The sequence below is a fragment of the Salvia hispanica genome, chromosome 1 (assembly GCF_029641045.1).
Source record: "Salvia hispanica isolate PSC_SH4W2 chromosome 1, Shi_PSC_v1, whole genome shotgun sequence".
In the NCBI taxonomy this organism is placed as follows: domain Eukaryota; kingdom Viridiplantae; phylum Streptophyta; class Magnoliopsida; order Lamiales; family Lamiaceae; genus Salvia; species Salvia hispanica.
In genome coordinates, this window is record NC_142692.1 from 23,250,727 (window position 1) to 23,277,132 (window position 26,406).

The following is a 26,406-nucleotide window of genomic DNA, read 5'->3' on the forward strand; positions in this document are numbered from 1 at the left end:
AGAGAAATCCTTGTTAACACAAGAATGGGGTGAGTAGAAGTGATGAAGAAGGGGGTATTTATAGATAAAAATGGGGGGAAAATCTGATATTAAAAAAAAAAAAAAAAATTTGAAATTCAAAATTTGAAACGGTCGGTTTGTGTCAGAAAACCGCCGGTTTCTGACCGAAAACCGGCGGTTTCCGACACCTTTTCAGACCCTACGCCTGAACCCTACGCCTGAACCGGCGGGAACCGGCGGTTTTGTGTCAGGAACCGCCGGTTTTCTGACACAAACCGCCGGTTTCCGACACAAACCGGCGGTTAACCGTGCTTTTTCAGACCTACCCCCTGCAACCCTACGAACCTATCGGCGAACGGCTATTTTTCCGGTTAACCGGTTAACCGGCGGTTCCGAACCGACGGTTAACCGCCGGTTCCGGTTGCATATTTCTTGAACCGTAACCGAACCGTAAAAACCGTGTAACCGGATTTCGAACCGGAACCGTCGTCCGGTTCCGGTTCCGGTTCCGAACCGCCGGTTAAAAACCGGCGGTTAACCGGCGGTCCGGTTTGGTTTGGCCATGTCTACCATACGGTGGCTTTGAGCACAGTCCAGATCCGTAGAATACTAACATTACAACTTTACAATGATTCAGATGCAGTCTTGGTTTAGATGGCGATATGTGATGGCTACTCTCCGTATTTAATTGACGTGGAATAATAAATGCCCAATGTCTGTCATTCATGTTCCGCGTTTCGTATATCATCCTATCATTATTTATGATATAGGGCCCTCAACACTAACACGGAATATTAATGGCTAAATAATTGTATCACCTAGCTTATCATAAAAATGTTAATATTAATAATTTGTCAACCTCTCGTATATCCTTTTTATCATTATTTGGTTTTTATTAATTAAATATTACCGTTCTTGTTTTACTAGTAGCTAATACGAGTATATTACTCTATCCTTCTCATAGTAATGCCCTCAAATAATTGATTTTTTTAGCATAAAAAGTGACACTTACAAGCATTTACCTTAATTTATTTTTCTTTATTTATCATCCTTTTCTCTCATCATTTAATTCAATAACTCTCATTTTCTTAAATTTTGTGTGGAAAGGTAATTGATCACCTGCGACATGACGGAAGTAGAATTATCATCTTTTAGCTTTGAGAAATAAGTAAGTGTTTGCACAACTCTTTTATTTGGAAACGTACCTTCATTCTGTCCTATTATGTTGTTATTATGTTGTTATTATGTTGATTGGATAACAATCACACTTCAACGTCTCATTACTTTTGACATTGATACTTTGTGTTGAAGGTTTCAATATCTCATGGCTTTTGAAGATTTATATTTGTTTTGAGGTTGATATATATGTCGTTGGAAGCTTAGAATTATTTTTCTTCCATCAAATAAGAAATAAATGAATAATCCATATCACTCCATTTTCGAGCTGCCGACACAACTCTTGTTGTCTCACTCAATTTAAACGTTGGCTGCATCATTTATGGTTGTATTTGTATTCTCTGTCCAAGTACATTCTAGATGAATCATATAGAAATTCAAATTGAATATCATAGTGTGAGTGTGTGGACTAGCGTGGTAATGTCTTTAAGTATTGAGTCGTACACATATTCATATTTAATTTTGAGATAATGAACAAAGGATTACATTTATTTTCATTTATTTTTGGAAGAAGGTATATATTTAAGCTTTATTGTTTTTAGGGAAGTAGGAGTATATGTGTGTAATATCTAGATATTCAATTAATAAACCTCCCTACCTTAAACATGATAGTGTTACGTTTTGATCTCTACGTCATATTCAATTTCATTTCATCGTATTCTATTTGCCAAAAAAATACTTTTGGGACAAACAATGCTAGATAAATTCAAAATGAAAATTAATTGGGGAAATTTTATTTTTTCCAAATTAGTGCTTGGGATGGGAGGCACATATGTGGTTACACGTCAAGAGATTTAATAAGAAGAGGGAACATCATTTTTGGTCCACGAACTTTGTCAAAGTATCATTTTAAGTCTGTGAACTTTGAAAATATCATTTGAGGTCCATCAACTATGGATTAATATCATTTGAAGTACTTTTTTACTATTTTCAAGTTTTTTTGGACGAAAATACCCTCAATATTTTTAAGGGTATATATTTTTAATAAACTTTTGATATACTCATATTTTTTATAAATATCTTTACTATATATTTTTGATGAATTTTTTAAATATAATTTGACCTTCAATATTATCACTTAATTTTGTGACATGCAAGAAATAATCCTTATTCAATTTTTTATTATTAAAGAAGTTCTATATTCAATTTTAAAATTCTTTAATATAAATAATTGAAGAAGCAATTTAACTTGCATGTCACAATATGATAAAATTATATTTAGAAAAATCGTCAAAAATATATTGTAAAGATATTTATAAAAAATATGAGTATATGATAAGTTTATTAAAAATATATACCCTTTAAGGTATTGAGGGTATTTTTGTCTAGAAAAACTTGGAAATAGTAAAAGAGTACTTCAAATGATATTATCTCATAGTTGATGGACCTCAAATGATATTTTCAAAATTCACGGACCTAAAATGATACTTTGACAAAGTTCGTGGACCAAAAAAGAAGTTTCCTCTAATAAGAAAGGAACGTGTTACCAAAATAATATTGATATATATGTTGTGTGCACGTGCATACACTCTGGCTAGTGAGCAATCTCGCGCCTCTACTTTTGTCATTTAAAATATTTTTCTTGACATGCTATCAAAATATGTCGATGTGATGTAATTCAAGAATTAAAGAGAGATAGTTTAGGATTAAATCAGTGTTTAGGTCGTCGGCATTTATATCTTTTGTATCCCTATATATGTTAGAGTAATGATAAACAACCAAATTATAAAATGTTCAATTTTGTCATAATGATTTTTTTTATATTGATTTGTCCATTAAAACGTTGTACATAAAAACATTCATGATGGATGCTCTCTCTCTTCCCATCTTCAAGTTATCAAATCAGTCTTTCAAGTCAATTTTATTTTTTTCTGTACCAAGTCACACCGTCCACAATGCTAAGGACATCAAAATTTAGGAGCCTATTTTCAGCCATAGGCCCACATCCAATTTTTTCCCTGTCACATATCCAGTATTTTCAATTTCAACCAGAACCCCTGCAATACGGCCAATCACAATTTATTTCATCATTTTTCATATTTATTTCTTTTAATTTTCAATTTAGAAATAACATAGATTAAAATACCAATATGATTTAATAGAATATATGCTGCAATAAAAATAACACTACTTGATTAAAATTCCTGAAAAGAATAATTTTAGGTACTCTCTCCATGTCATACTAAGAGCATCCGCAATGGTTCTTAGGCCAGCAATAGGCCAACAATAGGTCAGTCATTCTCTCCCTTGTCACGTCAGCAACACTAAAAAATCCACCTGCCACATCAGATTTAGGTCAGTCATAGGCCAGCCGCAATAAAAATAATTTAAAATATACTACATTTACGGAATTAAAATTACGATTAAAATACGGAATTAAATTTACGACACATATACGGAAAAATTAATCCATTCCATTAAAAAAAAGTGCAAAGATTTAAAAATAGAAAGATTATTCTCCCTACATTGGGCGCCCGCTCCGGGATGCAGACCCCTTTATCGTCCCTCATCTGCAATATACTCCAAAAATGGAGAAACTCGTAGTAATAAATGTCAAGACTTCCATAAGCTGGAATTTCTCAACAAATAGGCATTAATTATTTCCATAACCAGTTGAGGAACAAAATCAGAAATCTCAATTAGGAAAAAGAGATAGTACATACAAGTTACAACCGAACCGATTATTCTAGCTCTGGAATTGTGTAAACATTACAATGAGCATACACACAAATGCAAATATGGAAAAGAGAAAGAGTTTATTAGCTAGGGAAGAGACTTGGGAGAAAAGACAGTGTTAATAACCCGAGTATAACTCTGGTTGGTGGTGCTATAACCACCATCCACCACCAAATTGAGTCCGCTCACAAATTTGGAGTCATCGCTTCCCAAATACAAGGCCGCCTCCGCCACGTCATCCGCCGTGGGGACCACCCCCTTGAGATTCGCCGACGCGCATATGATATCCTCCACCACCTCCCTCCCCACCCCCATCGTCCCCGTCAGCAACGGCGTGGCCACCGCGCACGGCGATATCGCGTTCACGCGTATCCCGTGCTTCCCCAGCTCCACGCACAGGTTCTTCATCAGCCCCACCACCGCGTGCTTCGACGCCGCGTACGAGTGCGGCGACTCCCCCGCCACCACCGACGCCACGCTCGCCGTGAACAGGATCACGCCGCCCCGCCGCGCCGGGATCATCGCCCGCGCCGCGTGCTTCGCGCCCAGGAACGCGCCGTACACGTTCACGTCGAACACGCGCTTGAAGTTGTCGCCGTCGGCGTCCGCGATGGCGAAGTCGAGGCTGCCCGGGATGCCCGCGTTGTTGAACATGATGTCCAGGCCGCCGTACTTGGACACGGCCAGGTCCACGGCGCTGCGGACGTCGTCGTCGCGAGTCACGTCGCAGTGCACGTACGTGACCTGCTCGGGGAGCCCGATGCGGCCGCAGAGGTCGTGGCCGCGGTCGTCCTGCACGTCCGCGATCACCACCTTTGCGCCATGCCGGGCGAAGAGCGCCGCGGTTGTCTCGCCGAAGCCGCTCGCGCCGCCTGTGATTATGGCGACTTTGCCTTCTAGCCTGTGGGTGTACAATATAATTGAACACGTGTGGTTTATAATTTGAAACATATGTTACTCCATATATTAAAATAATATGAAACCTTATTATATAATACCTTTTGGAAGTGTGAAATCCATTGGATTCAACCTTCATTGTCATTGGGATAGGCATATTGTTTTTTTTATGTATTTTTTGCTCTTTTTTGGAGGGGTAGTTTTGTGGGAGTTGATGAACTGAGAATGGTTGAGAGTATAATTTTCCGAAGTAGTGCAAGGGAATTTATAGGGTAGAATATAACTCATGAGTGATAATATGGGACCCTACAACTCATGAGTTAGATGTCATGGATTTATTATTGTTATTTCTTGAATTTAAAATTGATTAAATCAAATCTCTCTCAAATTAAAGATACGGTTGAATTCTTTAGTAATACTCCCGTTGTCCCATAATAGATGTCACTCTTTCACTTTTAGTTTGTCTCACAAAAAATGTCACATTTCGATCTTTGGAAAAAGTTTTTTCTCACGTGAATATAAAAATTATATTTTATTTCTTCATTTAACACACAAAACAAAACTTCCTAAAATCTCATGTCGTCCCACAAGTGTGACATCTTTTGAGGACGGAGGTAGTAATAATAATAAATTAGAACTATTGATACAAACCCAAGGTCAACTCGCAATCGTTGTTACGAGATGACTTACTTCATCATCCGACCATCATATGCACTAGCAGATCTAGGAATTTATGGCAAAAATATGCTCTCTCTGTCTATGATTAAAAAATTGTTTGACTTTATAAAGTAAATTTAATAGAAAAAATTATTGGAATTGTGAGTCCTATTTTTATTTATTGATTTTATAATAAAATGTGAGTGAAATGAGTTAGTGGAATGTATGGTCCACTTACTAAATATAATAAAAGTGAAATGAGACATTTATTGTCGGACGGATTTAAAAGGAAAAATAAGATATTTTAATGGCGGGCGGACGGAGTACTTCATGTAAAGAAATTTTAGAAGTTTAAGGTGTGGCAAATATGAAGGAAATTGAATATTTTAAAAAATTGAAGAACAATATAGTACTCTGCCCTTATTCATCTCACGTCATGGCTCCGCGCGCCCTTGATCATATATGTTAGGCTGTTAGGGTATAGAAAGAAGGAAGAACTCATTAATGAGCTAGTACTCCACCCGTCCATTATTTATAGTCTCATTTTCACTTGGTACGAGCTTTAAAAAATAATTTGACTTTGTAAAGAAAAATGCGAAACGAGTTAGTGGAATGTGGATCCTACTTTTATATACGTATTGATTCTATAATAGAATGTGTGTGTAATGATTTAGTTGAATGGTGAAGTTCATTTACCTAAAATGGAAGAATAAAAGTGAAGCTTTAAATCACTGAGATCTTGGAATAGCAAAATGGGACATTTTTTTTACGAGAATACTCCCTCGGTCTCACAAAGTCTATCTCATTTTACCATTTTCGTCTGTCCCACTAAGTTTGTCCTCCCACTTGGAATCTATAAAAAATAAACATTAAATACATCCATCAACTTCTCAATGTTGGACCCTTATTCCACGGCATATTTTCATTTAATACAAAGTCAATTTTTTTTTAAAATATGCGCTAAGTTAAACTGGGATAAACTTTATGAAATTGATAGAGTAATTCTCAGTAACAATGCCCAACAGTTACATGAGTACATTTTTATTTAATTATTTCCTCTTCCTTCGTACATTTGGAGCAAACAGATAATTAAGAATCCAATTATTTAGCAGTGATTTGATTAATAGCAATAACGTCCTCGGATAATTCACATCTTGTCGTGGATTTGTTACGTTTTAATTTGTCATAGATTTGTTACGTACACAATAGTTAGAAATTATTTATAGGAATGTGACTTGGTAAATGAAATAAACTTATTAACTGCTACGCTCCAATTCACGCGACAAAGAGCCGGCCAATTAATGATTTGCGATAAAAAGAACTTCAGTTATATCTAAATTACGCAATGTCATTTCAATATAATTCTAAAAAGCGTTAAAAATAAAGTAATAAAATATTCATTTTAAATCAATTTAAAATTATAAAAAAATATTGTTACTTATAATTTTGGCAAAATTTTCCCTTTTAAAATAAGAGTTGGCCGCAACGCAACATAATTGTAGATAATAATGGTGCATTATCACATATCAATACAGTTGAAAGTTACACCAATGTCTTAATTAGGCAGATCATACCCAAAATTAGCAAATTAGTCTTAAGTTGAAGAAAATGTAATTGAAAAACAATGAAAAAGCCATTAATCAGACTGTTCCAACTACCAAAATGTGGGTCGCAAAAAAATAATGATAAAATTCCAGGATGTAGCAAGTAGCCCATGTGCAATTTGGGTCGATTTCAATTCGCCTCTGCAATAAATATCAGATAAGATGACCACCAAGCTAATCTGGAATCCTAGATAAGGTTAATTATTTCCATTTCATCTATTTCAAAACAATTAATTCCATTGCACCTGCCATTTAATTTTATTTTATTGTTAATTTTCATATATACTATTTCTAACTCCCTATCAGAATCATTAATGCCGGTTGTGGCTTCATGCCTTTGGTCCCATTGCATCAACTTCATGTCCTATTTTTTTTTTCACAAACTTTCAAATCTTCATGTTTGTGAATGTTGTAAAATAACTCATGAATTTATATTGACTTTACTTGTAAAATGTTACAACTAATGATCAAATCCCTATAATTTTTTATACACATCTATATCGTTTTCTAACTATCGAAAATGAAATGAGAAAACCTGAATTAAAAATATTATAAAAAGAATTGATACTTATTTAGTTTGAAAATCCTGAAGTAAAAATGACATGTGTCAAAGCCCAAACTAAATGCAATATTATTAACCGTTGAGACGATGACAGCTGTCGCATTTCATAACTATATTAAAATAGTATATTAGCCATTTATTAGCAACAATACGACTTAAGACCCAATATTATTTAACTAGACTTACAAAGCTAGTTGATTGTGACGCTTTTATTATATACTCCATAATTAATAATTCTATGTATAAAATTATATGCAACGGTATATGTATATTTGCTTTATTGTTTTGTTAAAAAGTATTAAAATTTTCTATAAATTGCAATGTTTAAATATTGACTAATATTCTCATTAAGGAGAGTGATCTGGTGCTTAAGCATTGTTATATTATGCAAGGAAGTTCTTATTGGTTAGTATTCTAGAAGTGTTAGTATAACATGTCATCTGAGTGAATATGTGCTTTAATTGGCATATTTTGCCAACCAATATTAACAAATTATACATATTAATGGCTATAATGTTATAAGAGGAAAATGACCAAAAAATTTAAAAAAAAAAAATTCGGAGAAAGTTCATTCGAATATAGAGGAAAAAGCTTTAATTTAGTAATTTTTTCCACGAGAAATTTAATTACAAACTGTGTTAGTACATCATATAAGATCTATGAAAGAATAAAATATTTATAATCTTTTCGGACAGAATAAAAAGTCTTGGAGATTTATCGAATTTAACTGTGCCATGCATATTTATTTCATTCTTTTTTCTTTTTTGGCATGTGAACTGTCTTAAAACAATCCATAATAAACAGTCACTAAATTTAAAATTTCTCCATGACAGGCTATCACGTTTAACCTTGAAATTCTCATAAAATGGATGTTTATTGTGAGTCAAATTTGCATTATTTTTCTGCTAGATTTATGCACTTTTTTGGAGTGCTTTATACTCATTCTAGCCCATGAAACACACTGCCGACTCATAATAGCCGCACCCTACCTAGACCATTTTACAACCCATGGACCATGAGGTTGGTCTACCGAATCACAAAGACCTTTAGGGAGTAGTATATTTAGATCTAAGTTAGAAATAAGTATGGTTTATGAAAGTGAAAATATTTTAGACATGTTAGGAATTGTTCTTATCATCTCATGCCTTTCCTGAGTTTGATGTGTTTTTGTCTTTTAAATTTTTTAATTAAGATCAAAATACTTTCATTTTTAGTTAGTATTTTCCAGCTTTTCAATTTGTGTTGGTTTTTCCAGGTTTTTGGTATATCATTTTTGTTGTGGTTTTGGCACCTATTATGCTACGTACTACAGAAATTGTCGACGTATTAGAAATAGTAGTACAGAGTAAGGTAAGTTATCACTTGTTTGTGGATATCTATACACTGTTATATACGTTAAACACTACAAAAATCTCGCGGAATTTAGTAGCGGATAAATATCCGATACTATTACTAGCGGATCAGTAACAGAATGTCCGTTGCAAATTCTAGTAGGGAAATTAGTAGCAGAATTTCAATAATTTTTGGCAGCATAATAGCGCGCCATAAACAGTGGCGGAATCGTAACGGATCTATGCCCACTTGTAATTAGCAGGAGAAACATTCGTTACTAATAATTAGTTCTTGATTAAAATAATTTTAATTACAAAATTATAAGTATAGCTACGGATTTTTTATCCGCTAGTAAATAGTAGCATACATATCTGCCACTAATAATTTTTTCTTTAATATAAAAATTGAAATATAAATATAAACAAATTTAGTAGCAGATTCGCATCCGTCAGTAGTAGCAGCGAATGTCCGCTACTATTCAACGGCTAGGTTTTGAAAAAAAAAACAATATTAATTCTACTAAATGCCTTCGTAAAGTATTTTTTCATTAGATGGCAAAATATTTTAAAACTATTATATTTTATATAGTTTTATTTCATTTGGTTATTTGATTTTTTTGTTCATTTAAATATTTGATGTTTTTGTTAGAGCTGCACACAAATGATTTTTTATGTCATTTATTAATAGAGCTGCATTTGGATTTATTTGCATGTAAATATAAGAACTTTTAGAATTTTCTTTTTTTTTTTAAATATAAAAACATGAACTTTGAATTTTTCTAATTCTTTACCCCAAAAAGAATTCAGTCAAAAAATTTCAGTCAAATTTACCATCTGCGTGGCCGAAGGTGGCAAATTAATAATATAACATATTATTACCTTGTACATGCACGAACATTCAAAATTTTCTAATTTTTCCCAAAACTTTCCTTTTATAATTTAAATACATGACCAACATGATTTTCTAATTTTTTTTCCAAAGAACAATTTCAATCAAATAATTGTATAATTTACTATTTTTTCTATATCATTTTCTAACTATCGAAAAAGAAATGAGAAAACCTCAATTAAAAAAAAACTATAAAAAGAATTGATATTTAGTTTGAAAATCCAGAAGTTAAAATGAAATTACAAAATGAATAAAATTGATAATCTTTTACATTTACTTCTAGAAATACATGCACTTTATATTTGGATGGGTGACATGGGTCAGAGCCCAAACTAAATGCGATATTATTAACCGTTGAGACGACGACAGCTGTCGCATAACTATACTAAAATAGTATATTAGCCATTTATTAGCAACAATACGACTTAAGACCCAATATTATTTAACTAGACTTACGAAGCTAGTTGATTGTGACGCTTTTATTATATACTCCATAATTAATAATACCATGTATAAAACTATATGCAACGGCATATGTATATTTGCTTTATTATTTTGTTAAGTGTTAAAGTTTTCTATAAATTGCAATGTTTAAATATTGACTAATCTTCTCATTAAGGAGAGTGACTGGTGCTTAAGCATTGTTATGTAAGGAAGATATTATTGGTCAGTATTCTATAGAAGTGTTAGTATAAAGTGTCATCTGAGTGAATATGTGCTTTAATTGGCATATTTTGCCAACCAATACTAAATAACAAATTATACATATTGGCTATAATGTAATGTTATGAGAGGAAAATGACCAAGAAATTAAGTTTATAAAATTTCGGAGAAAGTTCATTCGAATATAGAGGAAAAAGCTTTATTAATCTTTCCATGAGAAAATTTAGTTACAAACTTTGTTAGTACATTATATGAGATCTCAGAAAAAATAAAAAATTTATAATCTTTTTGAACAGAATAAAATGTCTTGGGGATTTATCTAATTTAACGGTGCCATGCATATTTATTTCATTCTTTTTCTTCTTTGGCATGTGAATTGTCTGAAAACAATCCATAAGAGCATCTCTAAGGGGAGAGGTGAATGGAGAGAGGTAAACTAATATAACTATCATATTTACCTTTACTCGTGAAAAATCATTTTTCAAGGGGATAGGTATTTGAGAAGGTATTATATCTTTTTCCATTTTGAAGATGTATCTTTATCTTCCCATTAATGGAGAGTTAAATTTTATAACTATCATATTTACTTTCTTTTCATGAAAAACCCTTCTCCAAAGGAAAAGGTATTTGAGAAGGTGTTACACTTTATATTTTTAATACATTTTGTACTATTATTTTATTTTTTAAAAATAATATACCTTTCTATATACCTTTTTTCTTTGAAATGTGTTACTTTTTAGAATGATATATTTCATATTTTAAAAAGATAAATACATAATATGTATACCTTCTCCCCTTCCCCTTGAAAACTTACAATCACTAAATTTAAAATTTCTCCGTGACAGGCTAGCACGTTCAACCTTGAAATTCTCATAAGATGGGTGTTTGATGTGGGTCAAATTTGCATATTTTTTTTCTAGATTTATGCACTGTTTTGGAGTGTTTTAGAGCATCCCCATTCATACTCTTTGGCAAGAGTATGGATGTGGGCCCACTTTTATTCAATTTTTACTTCATGCTCTTTGGCAAGAGCACAACACTCATATTCATGCTCTTCTGCAAAGACATGTTTAAGAGTCCCACCATTCTATTATTTAATTTAAATAAAAACATTTCCATAATATTAAAATGCATTAAAAATACACAAAATACTATTACTAATTACTAAAAAATTAAAAGGTACATAATTATAATCCTAAAAATTAAAAATTTCATAATTAAAGTCCTAAAAATTAAAAATTACATAATTTAAATTCTAAAAATTAAAAATTACATAATTAAATTCATAAAATTAAAAAAACCCACTACTCGTGGCCGAATTTCGCCCAAATGTGTTTGATTAGATCTTCTTGTAGCTCAATGTGGGTTTTGGTATTGCGCATTGTGTGTCTTGTTTCGATCCTCTCGCGCACCGTCGTATGCACACCTCGGCGTGGGGGAGACCTTGCGGTTATGCTTCCGGCTTCATCCTCGTCGTAAAAGTTAGTCGCCCCTGGTCCTTCGTCAACTATAATCATGTTGTGCAAGATAATACCCATGTACATGATGTCGGCAATATTCTTAACGTACCACAACCGAGACGGGTCCTTCACAATGTTGAATCGGCCTTGAAGGACTCCAAAAGCTCTTTCGACGTTTTTCAGAGCAGACTCTTGACGCTGTGAATAAAGAACCCGTCTTGGGTCTTGCGGATTGCTGAGCATCTTCACGAAAGTCGACCACCTTGGGTAGATACCATCAGCAAGATAGTAACCCGTGTGGTATGGATTTCCGTTGACAGTGAAGTCGATCACCGGTGCTACACCATTCAAAACATCATTGAAGAGTGGTGAAGAATGAAGCACGTTCAAGTCGTTGTTGGATCCGGCAACACCGAAATATGCATGTCAAATCCATAGACGGTAGTCGGCGACCGCTTCAAGGATAAGCGTTGGGCCGCCACCTTTGTGGCCGCTTAAGTGTTGCCCCCACCAAGCTTCGGGCAATTCTTCCACTTCCTATGCATGCAGTCAATGCTGCCAAGCATACCAGGAAAACCGTGGACTGTTTCGTGAAGATGAAGTAACCGTTGACAATCTTTGGTGGTGGGTGCCCGAAGAAATTCCTCACCGAAAGCAGAACGAACGTCGTCGCAAAAGTTTTTGAGGCATAGGATTCTAGTTGACTCACCCACATGCAAATACTCGTCGAAGAGGTCAGCCATTAGCCCAGTAGCAAGTTGTCGGAGGGCACAAGTACACTCCTGCAACGCCAAGAGACTTTGCCGACCGATTGCGTCTCTACGTGATTGAAAGTATTCAACACGGACGGATAATGTGTCCGAAAACCGCGGTGTGTCGGAAAAATAGTCGACAACGAGCCTTTCGTGGGCTCCCTCCCCGTCACGAGGGATGTAGCGGCGATTTGATCTAGTTGGTCGAGGAGGAGGGGCGGCGGGGTTAGCGGCGGCGACATAGGCTTCATAGGTGGCACGATATTGTTCATAGTATTCTTGTTCTTCGCGCTTCGCTTCCGCCATGATATCGTTGATATTCATTTTTGAATTTATAGAGAGTTTGATTGAGAGAAGAGATGTAGATGAGTTGTATGAAAAATATGAATTAGAGATAATTTGATGTGAGAAATAGATGATGAATGTGTGTATTTATAGATGATTTTGGGATTAAATTTTTTTTAAAAAAAATTCAAAAATACAGTAATAAAATGATTATATTTTTGGGAATCCGAATCTTTTTTAAAAAAAAATTTTGTATTATTTTCATATTTCTAAAAAAAAAGAAAGAAAATTCCAACGACATTGTCGTTGGCCAATAGAAACGCGCCATGTCGCGTATTTGCACTGCTCAGCGGCACGGACATGCTCAATGCATCGAGCAGAGCCGTGCCGTCGGCAAGAGCACAGCGGCGGACAGGGGCATGCTGTGCTAATACGCTCAGATTTTGCACTGTTTTAAAGCCCTTATGCGGTCTGTTTTTAATGTCTAAATCACAATTCATGTCCGTATTTTGCATGTTTTATCTATTTGGTATTTTGACATGTTTTGTGAGAATTGTGCATATTTGAGCTTAAATGATAGGAAAAAGTCGAGATGGAGTTATGGAGCATTCAATACGCCCAGCGGCCCGCTGCGTGTGTCGCAGCGAGCGCTAGCCCACAGCGACCGCTACGCCTGAAGTGGTCCGCTCCGGAAGAAGTTGTGCTAAAAATCTGAAGACGCCCAGCGACCGCTCGAGAAGGTCCCGAAGCCACTGGACTAATTTGCAGCGACCGCTACAACTCATGCAGCGACCGCTGCACAAATGGGCTGAAGCTACGGAGAACCCACAGCGACCGCTGGTCAAGGCGCAGCGGTCCGCTGCGAAAACGCAGCGCACGATTTGACCTAGATTCTCTCCAAATTTTACCAAAATTAGCAACCTTTTCCTTATATCCATAGGATTCGAAATTCTCCCTATATATACCCCCTCAAACCTCTTCATTCAGAGACCGTTTTTACCTTGCTTTTTTGCTTCATAATTCTAGAGTATAATGTCTGAGAGATCTTCTTTGTGCAAGAGGTTGAAGACGGATTCACGTGAAGATCAAGGCTACAAGATTCTACTTTTGGGTTTTATAACTTTAGTTCTTATTTTTATATTGTTTTCCCTTCAAACTATGTTTTTAGATTATTCTATCATGTGTAACTAAATTCATAGGATTCTAGGGATGTGTTAGTAACTTTTATTGGTTTATACAATTCTTTTTTCTATTTAATATTCGTTTTGTTTATACTTCGTTTCTTCCTTAAGTTGTTCCGTAATACTCCATGCTTGAGTGACACATTCGATGCTGATTTGATATAACTTGCTATATAATCGTGAGAGGAGGTTGGCGAGTTGGATCCATTTAATAGACATCACAATTAGTTTCCCTTAAAACGGCACTGTTAATTGAGAGTGGGGACTTTTCAAGGGTCTTAGGAGCTTTTAGGAGTTACGTATCTAGGATTGACAACCCTAGTGTTAGTAATCTACGCTTGTACCGCATGGGCATAACTAGTGTGACTCGTTCTATCGAAGTATAAACTGTTCTAGGGTAATGTAGTTGGAATTTGTATGACCATAATTGTGAATGTACAGCCCCAGAATTCTCTTATCTCATATATTTGATATCTAGTTTTCGTTGCAATCTGCTATTTATTGCCTTCAATTTATTAGCTTTCAAAATGCTTTCAAAATCCATTGTTTCTCCAAATAGTAGAAGAAGCTTAGTAGAAGATAGTCAGTCGATGATCTTATTCCCCATGTTCGACAACCCGATACAGACCTTTAGCTATAATAGATCTACCATATATACTTGCAGGTATTTTTAATGCTAATAAATAGTGCATCACGTGCCGACGGCACGGACGCCATCCTTCCCCACAAGCACCGATGCAAATGCTCTTATTGTAACGCCCCGGAATTTAAAACCCTAATCTTAGAGACCTAGAATTAATTGTTGTTGACGTGGAATCGAGGATGCTTTAATTTCGTGAGATGAGTCTATGTTGAAAAGTTTGAAAAGTCAAACTTGTTGATTTGATGATGTGGCATGTGTTTTATTTATTGTTTATGTGGCAATTTAATTGTCTAAGGGTGAGTGAGAATGTTAGAGAAAATTTCCATAAATACTTGTCACCCTAATTCTTGTGAATTTCGAACCCTAGCCCCTTTTGTGGAGGATTTCTATTTTTCCGGATTTAATTTAATCCTTGGGGTATTTATTTAAATTAAGTTCTAAGAGCCAATTATTTCCTTGTTTAGAAACACAAAAATCGAGCCCCCTTATTTCATAGTGATTTTCGAAAATCACTATAGTTGGGAAGGAATAAATTTAATTGATTTTATTTGATCCCTTACTTGATTTCCTTCCATACCTAGAATATATTTACCCTACCAAATCTTTCCATACTTCAAGAGATCTTACCTTACTTTATTCTAATTAATATTCAAAAATCCATGCCTTATTTAAAAGGGCATAGAAATCGCCCCATACCTTATTCCATGGAGGATTTTCCTTATTTTTATTTTGCTCCATAATATCTTATTCTATATGGGAAAATACCAAAACAAAATCTTGGCTTTATGGAAAGCATTATTTTCGAAAATATTGGGGATTTGCCATCTTCTATTTTTGTTAATTCTTCTTCCATACTTCACAAATATTATATCATTTTATTTAATTTATGGAGAATGAGATCTTACCAAATATTCTATTCTTATTACCTAAAGATCTCATTGGACTCTATAAATAAGAACCAACCCCAACCCTAGCCCCATAGTTTTCGAAAATCCCTCCCCCATATGCTCTCTCAATTTTCTTCCACTTTACTCCATAAATCCTTCATCTTTTGAGAAGAAATCGAAGTTTAATCCGTGGATATTGAAGAACCAAGCCTATACTTTGTTTCTACCGATTGATTTTCTCTAAAAAGGTATTTTCGTTTAAGAGTTATGTTGTTCTTCTTATACCTCTCCTTTTCTTTTTCTTCCAACCGATTTAATCGGTGTTCTTGAACCTTCATGCATATTAATTGAGAGAAAAAGGGATAAGAAGGGATAGGGAACATGTGTGTGTGTGTGTGCCGAGAGGGTGAGGTGTGTGTGTGCCGTGTGTGTGTGTGTTATGCGTGTGGTGTGTGTGTGTGTGTTGAAGTGTGTGTTGTGTAGTATGTGCTTGATGGCTAAATACTTTTGCATGACATATGATGATAGATCTAGGGTTGAGACGCTAAGAAATATATGTATGATAAGCATGACTTGAAATTAGTAATTCATAGTGAGTGTGACTTGAAATCTATTGGTTATGAAGATTTGGGTGAATCGTTGGGAAAGAGAGAAGTAACGAGACATGCATAAGTTAAGGATTATAATTGAACCTAATTTGTGAATACGTGCCTATGTGAATTTAAAGGTGAAACCTCGGTTGCGAAGCCAGATAACGGAAAAAAAAGCGAAACTACTTGAAATCTAAGCAGTCAAGGTGGGCTTTATTCTTAAACTCTTTTACTTCTTGCAAAATATTGATTGGTGTTATAAGGGTGGTTTAACTGTTATGTCATGCCTATGTTTGTTTTATTGTGAGATTGTGTGCCTGATGCCTAGTTTGTGAGTTCGCTCCATTGGGCTATAGGGCTATGGATATGATATACGAATTCGGGTTTGAGTATGGGCCGCAAACCCTACCAGGCTGTGTACACGAGGGGATCGTGAGCCGTCCTAGCTAGTCGGCCGGTCTCGTGGGTGAAAAGCGTGGCCACGCTTTCGTCGCACTATGGAAAGATTGTGATATGTGATTGTTGAATTTGATGAGAAAATGGGGAGTTATTTTGACTGGCCAGTCTATGGAAAATATTTTGTGATACTCGTGATATTTCTCTTAACTGCTTAAAACTCGAGTTCACTTGGTAAGGGTGGCATAACTTTTGAAATAAAATGTTTTGGCAATGAGCTCACTGAGTATTTCAAAATACTCAGCCCTGCATGTGTTTTCCTATGTGCAGGTTGAATGATGACGAGCGGTGGCGGGTGTTGAGCAGCTTAATTAATAAATATGGATGTGTTGAACTCTAAGTGTAGTTGTGTCACCATACATAGCTATGCTTCTCTCTTGGTCGTTTTCCGCTGAATTTTTGATACTCTTGGAATTTCTTTTGGGATATTTGCGTCTTACTTTTGTTTGTGGCCTTAGCCCTTTTCTTGTGATCTTGTTTGGGATACCATGTCGTTCATTTAAGACCTTTGAACCATTTATGGCATATTCTTTCTTTAAAATTTCTAGGTCAAGTCTTTACTATTAATTACTCTGATATTTCTCTCTAAATGTAACCCTGGCCTATATTTACATCTTTGGAGTCGGTTGGGTAGCAGTTCGCCGCATTTATTGTACCTTAGGAGGGCGGGCTGTTACAGTTGGTATCAGAGCCTCAGTTCTTTCCGCTCTGGACCCAAGAGTCTTTTCGAACTTTAGGTTGTCTTTGTAGTCGTATCGTTAATAAATTAAAATGTGGAAAAGCTCAACACCGTAACTCGTATCATTCAACCGCGAAGAAAGAGGTACTAAATATTTTGTGATTTATGTTTGAAACTTGATGCTTTTGGAAACGCTGTGAATAAGAAGTAACGTTTTCCTAATGAGGATATGTTGAATATGAGAACTTGTGAAAAGCATGCCTTATGTGTTAAGAATTTTATGAATGCGAAGCGATGCTTCTTGAATGTTTGATGAATGTTGTATGAGAACTTGAAATGCGAATGTGATTGTTTGGGACTATGTTGGCTTGTTGTGATGCCTAGACTTGGACATTCGAACCTAGTATGCGTTAGCGAAACGATCACAGCGCTTGAACCAACTCTAGGAACGCGAAAGAACTAGCTTAAGGCCGTTTGTGTACTAGAAGACTCGACGAAACGTGAACAGAAAACGCACGATTAGTTATCTAGGGACGAGAACCTTGGACGCGACGTTTTGAACTACCATCTTTTGACTCTTATCCACTTTCGCAGCACCATTTGAGATCACGCACTATCTTTTCTTTTCCACTTTGGTGATGGTGCTGACTTGTTCCTTTTTCCCTTTTGTAGATGGTCCAACCCTATCACGCCCTTATGCGCAACCGTTACGCTAGGAACAGAGACTTTTCGGTGGAGCGCTTTAGAGAGATGGAATGGGACGGAGAGCAGTTCCTTCTGAACTTCGTCACCGATTTCTATGGTCATTGGCTTGACGCCTACGCGTACGGGACTACCCATCACGAGGGAATCATGCGACTTATCCACATACTACCTTCCCCTTGGAGCGAGTGGACCGCTCAGGCCTCAGTATCCTACGTCTGGTTTAGTCCGCCCAAGTATACGCCTCGAGGAGACTTCGTCGGCCTTATGGGAGTTTTGCTTCCGGCTATGTCGACCGCAGTTGACGGACCTCCGCTCCATCCGCCAACGCAAAAGTACTCGCCAGGAGCAGCACGCCGAATGAAGTATCGCGATGATGAGGAACCGCACGTTGCTCGCGTACCCCGTAGAAGGACCCTTAGGATGCGCGTATCAGCCCCTCGAGCAATCATAAGAGAGTCCGGAGAGATGCTTACCTCGATTCCTTCGCCCCTTAGCGACGAGAAGGAAGACGAGGGGATGGGACAGTTCGAGAGAGGAGAGTGTTCGGGCGCCGAGAGTGTTGGAGAGTCGGAAGAACCCGAGGAGGACGAGAACAGAAGTGGCTAGTGCTCAAGTAGCGATTTTGTTTTCCCTTTCCCCATGTTTTTTTTTTAATTCTAGAACCTTTAATTCCGTTGTTGTTTTCACAATTCCTTTGCACTTCTTTTCTTATTCATTGTACCAAGACCTTTTGAAATCTTTATGAAATTTATGGGGAAATCGTACCTTTTGTTCTATTGTTTGCCAAAAGACGTCTTCACTCTTTCTCATCCTTATTGAGTGAGCATAATTGCTTGTTCTATCAATTTTCAAGTGCTTACCACCTCATGGTGCAACCTTATTATGTTCTCTCTTGCGCACTTGTGTACCTCACAAATGTTATTATATGGTCTTTCTTTAGACCCTACTTGAAAATGAGTCCAAATGAAAATCTTTGTATATACACATCTTTGTCTCAAAGTACCCTATCGCTACCTTGAAAAAAATAGTGCGCTAACAATTCGAGTGTGAAAATCAGGATGCCGCCAAGACGTAACGTGAGGAATGAGGGACGTGCCTCCCAGGTTTCAGTAGAGGAAAGTGTGACGCAACCAAGACCGCCATCACCACCACCACCACCACCGCAAGTGGACAGGGAAGTTGTGAAGCTGTTCCTTGACCAGAAGCCTCCTACCTTCGATGGGATGGGTGATCCTGCACGAGCTGAAACTTGGATACGTGCCTTGGAACGCATCTTTAGGACCTTAGTGTGTAACGATGCGGAGAAGATGATCTGCGTGACGCATCAGCTGACCGGATCTGCCAATTTTTGGTGGGACACCAAGTTGAAGACCATGTCCCAGGATCGTATAGACGGGATGACTTGGGAAGAATTCAAGACTGAGATCTACGACAAGTACGTACCCAAGAGTTACCGAAAGGCGAAAGCCACTGAATTTCACAATCTCACCCAAGGACGTCTGTCAGTGACCGAGTACGACCGTGCACTTTGTGACATGACCCGCTACGTGCCGGAACAGACCAATACTGACGAGAAACTGGCCGATAAGTTTCGTGAAGGTCTTAGGCACGAGATTAGGATGGCTTTGGCAGTTCGTGGAACCCTTACGTACGCCGAGGCGTTAGCCCTCGCTTTGGATGTAGAGGCAGCAATGCCAAAGGAGAAGAGCGTAGGGAACACCGTGACGACACTGCCCCCGCCGCGACCCAACCATGATAAGAGGAGATGGGAGGGGAGTAGGGTTCCCTACGACAACAAGCGATACCGCCCCACTCAGAACAGGCCACCGTACGAAGGAGGACAGTCTTCGTTCAACCCAAGGAGTGACCCCCGTGCCAGACCACCCCAGTGCAGCGTTTGCACAAGGTACCATTTCGGGGAGTGTAGAGGACCGAACCCGACGCGGTGTTTCAACTGTGGAGGAAGCTGTCATTTCTCGAGGGAATGTCCGAGCAAGGGAACCGGGTCGAGACAAAACCACCAGGGTTTCCGTCAGCAGCAGAGAACGCCACCTACAGGCTCGGGAGTGAGCCGGAACCAGCCCCTGCGGCTGCAGCAGCCCGACCGCCCAAGACTTCCTGCCCCGGCTAGAGCGTACGCAATAGAGCAGAAGCAGCCCAAGGTCGAGCAAGGAAAGCCCGAAAACGGAAATCTAGCAGGTATAGGCGAAATCCTTGATACCCCCGTTGTTGTTTTGTTTGACACAGGCGCATCTCATTCTTTCATATCCGAGTTGTGTGTTCAAACCCTAAGCTTGCCTACTAGGAAATCCGAACATAAGATGATGGTGTCCTCACCAGTAGGAGGAATGATAGAGATCTCTCGTTTTTGCTTGAACATAGAAATCGTACTAGGAGAACGTAGGTTAGTGGCTCGCGACCTGCAAGTTATGGCGATGAAAGACGTTGACGTAATCCTAGGAATGGATTGGTTGACTGCGAATTTTGCGACAATTCGCTGCAAGGAGAGGCTAATAACCCTGCAAACTCCGGATGCGAAACCCATCGTTTACCACGGAATCTCGATGAACCGACGAATAGCTATAGTCTCCGCGTTACAAGCCACCGCAATGTTGAGAAAAGGACGCCCGGCCTATCTTGTCTATCTCCACGGAGAAGAGAAGGAGGAAGCGAGGCTTGAAGACGTTGCTGTCGTACGAGATTTTCCCGATGTCTTTCCCGAGGAATTACCTGGACCGCCGCCCGATAGGCAGTTAGAGTTTGCGATCGATCTCGAACCTGGAGCCGCACCCGTATCAAAGGCGCCGTACCGCATGGCACCTAAGGAGTTAGAGGAGTTAAAGATTCAGCTGCAAGAGCTCATGGACCTAGGTTTCGTTACGCCCAGTGTTTCGCCATGGGGCGCACCGGTGCTCTTCGTTAAGAAGAAAGATGGGTCAATGAGAATGTGTATCGACTATAGAGAGTTGAACAAGTTGACCCTCAAGAATAAGTACCCGTTGCCGAGGATAGATGACCTGTTCGATCAACTCCGAGGAGCCGGAGTGTTCTCTAAGATGGATCTGAAGTCCGGATACCACCAGCTGAAAGTGCGAAAAGAGGATATCCCTAAAACCGCTTTCCGTACCAGATATGGTCACTATGAGTTCGTCGTGATGCCGTTCGGTCTAACCAACGCCCCAGCCGTGTTTATGGACTTAATGAACCGCGTTTTCCACCCGTACCTAGATACGTTCGTCTTAGTGTTCATAGATGATATCCTAGTCTACTCGAAGAACGAGGAGGAGCACGCGGAGCACCTACGGATCGCGCTGGAGACGTTGAGGAAGGAGAAGTTATACGCCAAATTCAGCAAGTGTGAATTCTGGCTGAAGGAAGTCAACTTCTTAGGGCACATCGTGTCAGCAGAAGGAATCCGAGTGGACCCCGCCAAAGTTGAGGCGGTGCAGCAATGGAAGTCGCCATCGACGCAGAACGAGATTCGGAGTTTCCTGGGTTTGGCAGGATACTACCGAAGGTTCATAGAAGGATTCTCTAAGATAACGAGACCCATGACCCAGCAGCTCAAGAAAGGAATCAAGGTGAGTTGGACGCCGGAGTGCGAAGCGAGTTTCCAGCTGTTGAAGGAAAAACTGACCACCGCACCAGTGTTAGCCGTGCCAGAGCTTGGAGTCGACTACGTAGTTTATACCGACGCTTCAAAGGTCGGATTAGGATGCGTGTTGATGCAGAACAACAAGGTGATCGCTTACGCGTCGCGACAGTTGAAACCGCACGAGTTGAACTACCCCACCCACGACTTAGAGTTAGCCGCGGTAGTGCATGCCCTAAAGATTTGGAGGCACCATCTCTACGGAGTTAGGTGTGAAATCTTTACGGACCACAAGAGTTTGAAGTACTTCTTCGAGCAGAAGGACCTGAACATGCGACAACGGAGGTGGCTCGAGCTGGTGAAGGACTACGACTGTGGTATCAACTACCACCCTGGCAAAGCAAACGTGGTAGCAGACGCTTTAAGCCGTAGAGACCATTCGCAACTCGCTGTCTTTCTGACAGAAGAGGAAAACTTAGTACGAGAATTGAGTAAGTTGCGGATAGAGGTAGTTAGAACCCCCGAAACCGTGGAAGGCCGGATTACCGCGTTGATAGTGGAACCTGATCTACGAACGAGGATCGTTGCAGCTCAACGGCTAGATGAAAGATTAGAAGAGATTCGAGTCGAAGTGAGAACCGGTGAGTCCGGAAGTTTTAGTGAGGCTTCCGATAACGCTCTTACCTTTGAAGGGAGATTGTGTGTGCCGAACGACGAGAGTCTTAGGAACGAGATCTTGAGCGAAGCACACGAAACCCCATACACTGCTCATCCCGGGAGCACGAAGATGTATCAGGATCTGAAGAAGTCCTTTTGGTGGAGCGGCATGAAGCGAGACGTCGCAGCTTTCGTGGAACGTTGCTTAGCCTGTCAACAGGTGAAAGCCCTGCACCAACGACCGTACGGGAAGTTACAACCGCTGGAGATACCCGAGTGGAAATGGGAGCACATCGCTATGGACTTCGTGACGGCGTTGCCAAAAACCCTTAAAGGGAATACCGCGATCTGGGTGATAATCGATCGACTTACCAAGAGCGCGCATTTCATACCAATCCCCGTAACCCACGGATCGGATAAGCTGGCTCGGATCTACATTCGAGAGATCGTGCGACTACATGGAGTTCCAGTGACGATTACGTCTGATCGTGACCCGAAGTTTACCTCAAAGTTTTGGATTAGTTTACAACGCGAGCTTGGAACGCGTTTAAACTTTAGCACCGCTTTCCATCCCCAATCCGATGGACAATCCAAGAGGACGATACTAACTCTCGAGGATATGTTAAGAGCCTTGGTGCTCGACCGAGGCGGAAGTTGGGAGACCGCACTCCCATTGATCGAGTTCGCCTACAACAACAGTTTTCAAGCAACGATCGGCATGGCGCCATACGAAGCACTCTACGGGAGAAAGTGTAGATCACCGCTTTATTGGGACGAGGTTGGCGAACGAAGAGCGCTTGGACTCGATGCAGTCGAAGAGATGGTCGGAATCGTTCGACAAATCCGCACGCGAATGAAGGAAGCTCAGGGCAGACATAAGTCGTACGCCGACGTCCGACGGACGGATTTGCAGTTCCACACTGGCGATAAAGTTTTCCTCAAAGTATCCTCGTCGAAAGGGATAACGCGTTTCGGAGTCAAGGGCAAACTGAAGCCGCGTTTTATCGGGCCGTACGAGATTCTAGAAGGAGTAGGACCCGTAGCTTATCGTTTAGCGCTGCCGCCCAGCCTTGGGAGTGTACACAACGTATTTCATGTATCGCAGCTGCGGAAATACGTGTTCGATCCGAAGCATGTGATTCGTAATGAGGATATTGCTGTAAGCCCGGATCTGAGCTACGAGGAGCAACCCCAGATAGTCTTAGATCGAAAGGTTCAAACCTTGAGAAATAAAACCACAGCCTTCGTGAAGATTCAATGGAGAAACCACGGACCCGAGGAAGCCACGTGGGAACAGGAGGATAAGATGATAGAGCTATACCCGGAACTCTTTCCGTGAAAGGTACCAAATTTCGGGACGAAATTTTCTTTAAGTGTGGCAGGATGTAACGCCCCGGAATTTAAAACCATAATCTTAGAGCCCTAGAATTAATTGTTGTTGACGTGGAATCGAGGATGCTTTAATTTCGTGAGATGAGTCTATGTTGAAAAGTTTGAAAAGTCAAACTTGTTGATTTGATGATGTGGCATGTGTTTTATTTATTGTTTATGTGGCAATTTAATTGTCTAAGGGTGAGTGAGAATGTTAGAGAAAATTTCCATAAATACTTGTCACCCTAATTCTTGTGAATTTCGAACCCTAGCCCCTTTTGTGGAGGATTTCTATTTTTCCGGATTTAATTTTATCCTTGGGGTATTTATTTAAATTAAGTTCTAAGAGCCAATTATTTCCTTGTTTAGAAACACAAAAATCGAGCCCCCTTATTTCATAATGATTTTCGAAAATCACTATAGTTGGGAAGGAATAAATTTAATTGATTTTATTTGATCCCTTACTTGATTTCCTTCCATACCTAGAATATATTTACCCTACCAAATCTTTCCATACTTCAAGAGATCTTACCTTACTTTATTCTAATTAATATTCAAAAATCCATGCCTTATTTAAAAGGGCATAGAAATCGCCCCATACCTTATTCCATGGAGGATTTTCCTTATTTTTATTTTGCTCCATAATATCTTATTCTATATGGGAAAATACCAAAACAAAATCTTGGCTTTATGGAAAACATTATTTTCGAAAATATTGGGGATTTGCCATCTTCTATTTTTGTTAATTCTTCTTCCCTACTTCACAAATATTATATCATTTTATTTAATTTATGGAGAATGAGATCTTACCAAATATTCTATTCTTATTACCTAAAGATCTCATTGGACTCTATAAATAAGAACCAACCCCAACCCTAGCCCCATAGTTTTCGAAAATCCCTCCCCCATATGCTCTCTCAATTTTCTTCCACTTTACTCCATAAATCCTTCATCTTTTGAGAAGAAATCGAAGTTTAATCCGTGGATATTGAAGAACCAAGCCTATACTTTGTTTCTACCGATTGATTTTCTCTAAAAAGGTATTTTCGTTTAAGAGTTATGTTGTTCTTCTTATACCTCTCCTTTTCTTTTTCTTCCAACCGATTTAATCGGTGTTCTTGAACCTTCATGCATATTAATTGAGAGAAAAAGGGATAAGAAGGGATAGGGAACATGTGTGTGTGTGTGTGCCGAGAGGGTGAGGTGTGTGTGTGCCGTGTGTGTGTGTGTTATGCGTGTGGTGTGTGTGTGTGTGTTGAAGTGTGTGTTGTGTAGTATGTGCTTGATGGCTAAATACTTTTGCATGACATATGATGATAGATCTAGGGTTGAGACGCTAAGAAATATATGTATGATAAGCATGACTTGAAATTAGTAATTCATGGTGAGTGTGACTTGAAATCTATTGGTTATGAAGATTTGGGTGAATCGTTGGGAAAGAGAGAAGTAACGAGACATGCATAAGTTAAGGATTATAATTGAACCTAATTTGTGAATACGTGCCTATGTGAATTTAAAGGTGAAACCTCGGTTGCGAAGCCAGATAACGGAAAAAAAAGTGAAACTACTTGAAATCTAAGCAGTCAAGGTGGGCTTTATTCTTAAACTCTTTTACTTCTTGCAAAATATTGATTGGTGTTATAAGGGTGGTTTAACTGTTATGTCATGCCTATGTTTGTTTTATTGTGAGATTGTGTGCCTGATGCCTAGTTTGTGAGTTCGCTCCATTGGGCTATAGGGCTATGGATATGATATACGAATTCGGGTCTGAGTATGGGCCGCAAACCCTACCAGGCTGTGTACACGAGAGGATCGTGAGCCGTCCTAGCTAGTCGGCCGGTCTCGTGGGTGAAAAGCGTGGCCACGCTTTCGTCGCACTATGGAAAGATTGTGATATGTGATTGTGGAATTTGATGAGAAAATGGGGAGTTATTTTGACTGGCCAGTCTATGGAAAATATTTTGTGATACTCGTGATATTTCTCTTAACTGCTTAAAACTCGAGTTCACTTGGTAAGGGTGGCATAACTTTTGAAATAAAATGTTTTGGCAATGAGCTCACTGAGTATTTCAAAATACTCAGCCCTGCATGTGTTTTCCTATGTGCAGGTTGAATGATGACGAGCGGTGGCGGGTGTTGAGCAGCTTAATTAATAAATATGGATGTGTTGAACTCTAAGTGTAGTTGTGTCACCATACATAGCTATGCTTCTCTCTTGGTCGTTTTCCGCTGAATTTTTGATACTCTTGGAATTTCTTTTGGGATATTTGCGTCTTACTTTTGTTTGTGGCCTTAGCCCTTTTCTTGTGATCTTGTCTGGGATACCATGTCGTTCATTTAAGACCTTTGAACCATTTATGGCATATTCTTTCTTTAAAATTTCTAGGTCAAGTCTTTACTATTAATTACTCTGATATTTCTCTCTAAATGTAACCCTGGCCTATATTTACATCTTTGGAGTCGGTTGGGTAGCAGTCCGCCTCATTTATTGTACCTTAGGAGGGCGGGCTGTTACACTTATACTCATCCTAGCCCGTGAAACACACTGCCAACGCATAATAGCCGCACCCTACCTGGACCATATGACATATGGACCGTGAGGTTGGTATACCAAACCACACTACCGTTAGTTGTATATTCAGATCTAAGTTAGTAACAAGTATTGTTCATGAAAGTGAAAATATATTAGACAT

The 26,406-nt window shown here is 38.7% G+C and overlaps 2 protein-coding genes across 2 annotated transcripts; one reads left to right on the plus strand and one right to left on the minus strand.

Moving 5' to 3' along the window:
* Window positions 1–3,789: 3,789 nt before the first annotated feature.
* Window positions 3,790–5,010, minus strand: LOC125219688 (secoisolariciresinol dehydrogenase-like). Its single transcript, XM_048121732.2, has 2 exons — window positions 4,851–5,010; window positions 3,790–4,753 (listed from the first exon to the last, which is right to left on the minus strand). Exons 1-2 carry the CDS (start codon window positions 4,904–4,906, stop codon window positions 3,940–3,942), a joined length of 870 nt encoding a protein of 289 aa, XP_047977689.1. The 5' UTR covers window positions 4,907–5,010; the 3' UTR covers window positions 3,790–3,939.
* Window positions 5,011–19,151: 14,141 nt separating this feature from the next.
* On the plus strand, window positions 19,152–20,398 carry LOC148933459 (uncharacterized). Its single transcript, XM_089060216.1, has 2 exons — window positions 19,152–20,227; window positions 20,341–20,398. The coding sequence occupies exons 1-2, from the start codon at window positions 19,152–19,154 to the stop codon at window positions 20,396–20,398; spliced, it is 1,134 nt and encodes a 377-aa protein (XP_088916342.1).
* Window positions 20,399–26,406: the final 6,008 nt, after the last annotated feature.

What these genes read in the sequence shown, in the direction of transcription:
- LOC125219688 (XM_048121732.2), bottom strand. Translation starts at nt 4,906, where the DNA reads ATGCCTATCCCAATGACAATGAAGGTTGAATCCAATGGATTTCACACT. An exon ending in GGATTTCACACTTCCAAAAG is followed by an intron (nt 4,754 to 4,850) that starts GTATTATATAAT and finishes GTACACCCACAG; the next exon opens with GCTAGAAGGCAAAGTCGCCA.
- LOC148933459 (XM_089060216.1), top strand. Translation starts at nt 19,152, where the DNA reads ATGCCGCCAAGACGTAACGTGAGGAATGAGGGACGTGCCTCCCAGGTT. An exon ending in CTTCCTGCCCCGGCTAGAGC is followed by an intron (nt 20,228 to 20,340) that starts GTACGCAATAGA and finishes TGTTTGACACAG; the next exon opens with GCGCATCTCATTCTTTCATA.